The following is a 6,896-nucleotide window of genomic DNA, read 5'->3' on the forward strand; positions in this document are numbered from 1 at the left end:
ACCAAACCAACAAAGTCAGAAACCCCAACCCAAAACCTTGCAACCCTTCAGTCTCCTCAAACCTTCACACTTTTTTCATCTTATTGAGAAGCTTTTTGGTGTAGCATTTATATACTGTAAAAGGATTTTTTGTTATTGTTTTAGAGGTCTTTTTATTGCTTTTGACGTAGAGGGGTAATACTAACACCTATAAAGATAATGGAAACAGATAAAGACATCTGTAGGAGACGAAACAAAGATTGAGAGAAGCAGCTTGAGGGAAGCATCAACAATGGGGAGAGACAAAACTTGGTAAAGAGAAGGGGGGAGGGGGGCAGAGGCCCTCCGAGCCTTTCCAAGAAACGTCTCAAACACTGGCAAGTACCCTGAAACGAAACCATAGTCACGGGCTGGATAATGTGGAGTCTGGATAATGCAGGCCTTGTGCTCAGTGAACTGATAAGGCTGACACTTGACCCATGCAGGAGGAATAGCACGGGATGGGGCTGGAGGAGGAAGCCCTGTGGAGACAGGACGGTTCTGCTCTGGTGCAACTTGTGAAGCTTGTTAGCGCTCTGTTTTCGGGGCCATTGTGTCTGATGAATGACCTTTGCCTCGTTACCCGCGAAATGCATATTAAAGTTGACACCTTTGCATATGCTAATGAAGATTATGGAGATCGCGCTAAACCTATGTGACTATAGCGCTCGTGTCTCAACCCAAATCATGCTACGTGTCACCTGGGGGTGACGGGGGCAGAACCTGAAACGAAACTGCCACCGTGCCAGTAGGACGGGTCGTACTGATACGGTGAACATAAAGGGGGAAGATAGGTGCCACTGGGGAGGGAATCCTTAGAAGAGCACTCTTATGAACCAGAGACCCCCCGTTGGCTGGACCAACACTGCAACCAGGACCGGTGATCTCTTTATCTCTCTCTCACCCCCCCCGCCCCTTCTCTTTTCTCTTAGAGTTGTTAAGTAACACAACGCGTACCTTACTGCTTGCCATAATTTGTTATATACCTAACCAAGTATTGGAAAAACTAGTTTAAGACATATATTAATCACTGTGGGAATCTAATAAGTGTTTGTATACGGACCACACTGCTGGGGATTTGCGAATCCGAGTCACTCACCCTCCTCTTCTGATTGGGTCGTGACATTAAATTGGTGTCATGGACAGGATCCCCTCCGTGTTGGAAGGTGCTAAGGGATACCGATTCTCCATCTGACGAACATGGTCAGGGAGAACAGGGAAGTGACCTCTCAGCTATAAGGCGGGAGAGGTTCAAGTGTTAGCAAGCCACAACTGCCTGGGAAATGTCGGTGCTTGACTGCTCCCTGATTCTTGAGAAATTGAAGGAGTATGAGGCGTCTCCTACTCCACCGGGAGTGGTCTGGACCCACGACAATTGTCATAATCCAGAAGTAGTGGCAAGTTGTATCACTAACCTTGTGAAGGAGCAAGGGTTGTGGTCAGGTAAAGGAAAAGCTATAGTGTGTGCAGTATTAGGGGCAGCACTGACCGCAGCCCAAAAGGATAGAGACTTGACTGGGCAAGCAGAAGGGGAGACAATCAGATCCTTGCAAGATCAGGTAAAAGTTCTACGGGATCAATTGGCTGAGGAACGTGATGTTACCAAAACAGTCAAGTCCTTGCAAGAGCAAACTGAAATTTTGCAAAGCCAATTAGCCGCTGAGCGTAACACCACTCAGCGACTCCACGCAGCTCTGTCAGATGCCCTGGACCGAGACAAAATCCTACGGTCTGAACCAGAGGAGAATGAACAAGAAACTGTGACTAAATGGATCTTAACTCTATCCTGGCTAGTGAACCGGGATTTACAAGTCTGGCAAAATTGGCCACTAGAGCCTTGTATCCGACAAAGGAGTTAGAGATGAGCCGAGAAAGTTTTTACCCCAAAAATGAGGAGGCAATGTTGAGACCTCTAATTAAGACCGAGACTACTGGTAACAGTCAGGTGGGAGGAGCCCTGCAAGTCACCATCCGAATGGTACCGTATTCAGCGACCAAACTATCAAAAATCCAGGAAGAATATACTAGACTAGCTCAAGAAACCGAGACTGAATATGTATGGAGGGTATCACTGACCAGCAGAGACCGGGTTTTATTGTCAGAAGAGGAGGGACAGGGTTATTGGGGTGCTCAGGCTATTTTTCACCACCGAAGACCCGAGAGAACCGTGTTCCTTAACCCAACGAGTTGCATATTGGGCAGGGGCGTTAGATCCCATGGAATGAGGGGACCCAATGTGTATTGAGACCCCAACTATAAACCACTTAACCGAAAGTTTGCAAAAGACTGCTTGTCTCCAGTTGATGCATGGCAGGCATTTAGTACCTCAACAACCCTCCCCCATGCTATTAAATGCCAACCCCAACAGGATGACTCCCCTGATCTGGGGCTTGCCTGACTCTTTAAAACTGTATGCAGTCCAACTCCAGGACCGTTTGCGGGACACATTAGCCCCAAGGGGAGGAAGATGGAACCAGCAGGGGGGAGCTATGACCTGGGGGGAAGTGGCACAAGAGTTGATTAAGTATGGCTGAAGGATGGGCCTCACAGGGGGAACGGGTAAATCTAAACCCTCTGTGCGTGGAATAGAGCAAGGGGAGACACCACCCCCACCCCCGCCCCGAAATCTACACTCAAAAAGAAATCTGTTGTGAGCTGAAGGAATTGAGAAGGGGGTTCCCTGGGGCTTAGTGGATGGCCTGCCCACCATAGCCCTAGAGAAACTTACTCAAGCCTGGAAAGAGCAGAGGAGATTACCCCTCAGGACGGAGCAGCACTCCTGGGGGAAAGGTGGGGTGGAACCAAAATCTAACAAGATGGCAGTAACTGTCCCTCAAACACCTACTGCCCCTGAAAAGGACTTGATTGATCTCGAGTTGGGAAACTGGACGTGCTGTACCCAGTTAGTGAGCTGGGGGACGCCCAGTGGGTCCACCTAAGAAGGCTCGCAGAAAATAGTAAGGTAGACCTGTTGATTACCTTTCCCCTTGGCCCTTTTAGAACCCCAATTACATTTTAATGGATGCTGGCACTCAAGTCTCAGCACTCTGAGCGGATGTTGCTGATTGCAATGGCATAACTGCCAATAAAAACCAGATTTGGGTTACCGATGTTTTTGGAAACTCTAAGCCACAGCCAACAGTTTGAGTTAAATGCGTTACCTGGAAATGAAACTGCAGTAGAGGCTATCATGATTTTGGGAACTTTCCTCATGAATATCTTGGGACTCGATCTATTAAAGGAATGAGCCTGGGTGGATTCAAAAGGAAGGGAGTGGAAATTTGGGCTCCCTACTGCCTGTATGAGACTTTTACAGCAAGTGCCTGCACTTCCCCCCTCCAAATTTGTTAATGTAAAACCCTACGCCCTCCCCCGGGGAGCAAGGGAAGAGATCTCCTCAGTGATAGCTGAACTACAAGAGGAAGGGACAATAGTCCCCGCACGCTCACCTTATAATTCCCCAGTGTGGCCAGTCTGTAAACCCAATGAGAAGTGGTAGCTGACAATTGACCACCGGCATCTAGATGCCAACACAGGCCCCTTGACAGCTGCAGTGCCTAACATAGCTGAATTGATTGTGACCATACAGGAGTAAGCCCACCAAATTTTGGCAACCATTGACGTGAAAGATACGTTTTTTTATGGTCCCCTTGCAGGAAGCAGAGAGAGATCGTTTTGCCTTCACATGGGAAGGCGTGGAATTCACTTTTACATGTCTCCCCCAGGGATATTGCCACTCGCCAACCATTACTATGTGCTGGCACAAGAACTGGCCCAAATTACTCCTGGAGAGGGGGTTAAAGTATATCAATATATTGATGATGTACTGATTGGTGGCCCTGACGCCACCACAGTGGGACAGACCCAGACAGAGATAATCACCCACCTAGAAAATTTAGGGCTCCAAATTCCAGCCGAAAAAGTACAACTCCCATCTTGCGAGGTAAAGTTCCTGGGTATCTGGTGGAGGGGAGGAATGGTGTGTATTCCTCCTGAAACTTTAACTATCCTCGAGCAGGTAAAAATGCCTGAAAATAAGAAGAAACTGCAACACGCCCTAGGCTTGCTATGCTAGTATTTTGGAGGAAACACATTCCCGATTTTTCTGGCATAGCCTGTCTCCTCTATGATTTAACATGCAGAAGCGCTACTTGGGACTGGACCCCCATCCACGAAGAAGCCTTACAGTTGTTAATTTTTGAGGCTGGGGTATATCAGGCTTTAGGGCCAATACACCTGGCAGAGCCACTCCATGTCAAGTGAGATTTTGCAATTCACGGACTATCCATAGATATGCGGCAATGCGGACTGGAGGGTTCGACCTGTCCTGTAGGGTTTCACTCGCACAGTTTCAAAGATGCAGAAGAACGTTACTCAGTTTTGGGGGAAGGGTCTCTTTGTGGTTAGCCTAGCTCTACAGGAAGCTGAAAGAATCATACAGCAGCAATCAATCATTCTACGAGAACCTTTTAAGGTCTTGAAACCAGTACTGGCTGGAACTGCCCCCCCATGGGGGTTGCGCAGGAGAAAGAGTAAGGAAGTGGTATGTGCAGTTAGATCGCTATTGCCACACACGACAGGTAGAAGAGGGAACACCCAAAGTGCTCCAAATACAAGCTCCACCCTCTGACCACCCAGACACAGAACCTCCTCCCTCATGCATAAAACCTGCTCCTCTATTTGAACCCCACCTGAAGAACGTATGGTTTACTGACACGTCCTCTAGGAGAGAGGGACAGGTATGGAAATACTGAGCGGTAGCCCTGCGTGTTGATTCAGGGAACCAAATCATGGCAGAAGGTGAGGGAAGCGCTCTGGTAGGAGAAGTAGTTGCTGTATGGAGCATAATTACTAAAGAGGCCGAGGCTAAAGAACCAGTGTTTATTTACATGTATTCATACACTGTGTTTAAGGGATGTACGGAATGGCTCTCATGTTGAGAACAAAATCAATGGGAGGTCAATCGGGTACTGGTGTGGCAACAAGAAAAATGGGAGGAAATCCTGAACATAGCCAAATGGAAATCCTTTTTAGTAGGATGGATTGCTGTGCACCAGATAGGAGACCATCCAGCTTACCTTTTGAATGATCAGGTGGATTCGCTGACCCTCTTAGCAAGGTTCACTCTAGAGGGTGAAGAGGAAAAATGGGAACACTTAATTGGAATGGTTGCATGTAAAACGAGGCCACTCAGGGAGCAAAGATTCGTTCAAAGAGGCAGTAAGTAGGGTATGGTCTGTAACCAGGAAATTGTACAATACCATTATTTCAGTGTGTGGTCTATGCCGTACTGGGCTAGGAGAACACAACCCTCTTAAGGACCAACTCCTACACCTAAGGGACAATAAGGGACTATGGGACACCTGGCAGGTGGATTATATTGGTCCTTTCCAGGTTTCTGAGGGAAAATGCTATGTATTGGTGGGAGTTGAAATAGTGTCAGGCCTAACCCAAGCAGAAGCTGTATCTTGAGCAACAAAGGCAAGTATGGTGAAGGGGTTAAAACAATGGTTTAGCTGCTTGCCTAAACCCAAATTGATCCAATCAGACAACGGAAGCCACTTTACTGCTGGGGTGTTTCAGGAGTAGGCTTGGGACAAAGTAATCTAGTGGGTTTTCCATACCCCATACTACCACCAAGTGAATGGGATTGTGGAGTGTACCAACAGCGTTCTAAAGTGGGCCCTAAAACTCCATGAAACCGGGATGGCCACAACGGGTGCCAGACACAGTAACAAGAGTAAACAGCTGGTGGGGAATTAATGGTTGCCCATGGCTCACAGCCTTCTGTCCCAGGGCTCTGTCTATACTTCCTGGGGAGAAGCAAGCCAAAGATCCTGTGAATCCCCTTCACTGCCCTGGGCAACCCGTTCTAGTGAATTTGCGCTCTATTGGAACAGTACCCCTAACCCTGAAAACTCCCATCAACTTATATGCGTGGACAGCCACTGATGCTCATGGGAAGGACCATCGGATCCACACTAGAAGGATCGTCCCATCTTTTTAATTATTTTCTGTTTTATATATGTTTTACAGATTATAAACAACCGTCGTGGGACTTAAGTTTTCAATTGTTGAGTGGGTTATTCCTTGCATTGTTTGTCTGATTTTATTAGGCCTGTTTTTGTTCTTTACTAAGGAAAGATGGTGTGGGAGAAATTTGTATTCTTACTTTGTGAATATATAATCCTGTCTCAGTCAACTGGAAATTTGAATAACCAACCCAACTTGGCATGGGAGTTGATACAAGGGTTTATGCATATTTGGAACCATACGGACCAGGGGGTATGTATCGCCCTCCCCAGTTCCGCATCAGAAGGGTTCAAATTTACAATGATTAGTCTAAATCTTACAAAAATACTGAAAAATGAGTTAAACAGTCTTAACCAAACAGAGGGAAACGCCACATGGGGAATAATTGAGTCCCCTTTTCTTGACCAGAAGGAGGGCCAACCATGGAAGAGTAATGGGACGTGGATTGAACACCCGAGTGCTTTGTATCAACTCCCGAGCAATTCTACTTGGGAAGATTTATGGAACCAAACTTGTTATTGGTCCTTAACCAATAATGCTAGTATGGAACTAAAGAATGCCACCTCTGTTCCTGTTCCTTGCACCATAGTACCATGGTGGGATTCCCCCTCTGAAGGTGGTTACTTTGAACACGAGTATAATGTGCATTGGGACACGGATTGGTGTATACACATCCCTGACAAACCGGGGGAAACTGATCTTGTTGACCGTACTAGATATGAATGGGCCTGGTCTCTGAAACGACTGTTTAACCCCAGCCATCCTTTGTCTTCTGTTTCTAACCTCCCTGATGGGACAAAGATTGAGTGGGAGGCTGGGGTTCAAGGTTGTATGTATAGCCAAGT

General features: G+C 47.0%; 1 protein-coding gene across 1 annotated transcript; it reads left to right on the forward strand.

The window, feature by feature from the left end:
- Positions 1-820: 820 nt before the first annotated feature.
- Positions 821-6,035, forward strand: LOC115348947. The gene is made up of 2 exons (XM_030032460.1): positions 821-1,739; positions 4,965-6,035. The coding sequence occupies exons 1-2, from the start codon at positions 1,302-1,304 to the stop codon at positions 5,244-5,246; spliced, it is 720 nt and encodes a 239-aa protein (XP_029888320.1). The 5' UTR covers positions 821-1,301; the 3' UTR covers positions 5,247-6,035.
- Positions 6,036-6,896: the final 861 nt, after the last annotated feature.

The sequence above is a fragment of the Aquila chrysaetos genome, chromosome 12, assembly GCF_900496995.4.
Source record: "Aquila chrysaetos chrysaetos chromosome 12, bAquChr1.4, whole genome shotgun sequence".
Lineage (NCBI taxonomy): Eukaryota > Metazoa > Chordata > Aves > Accipitriformes > Accipitridae > Aquila > Aquila chrysaetos.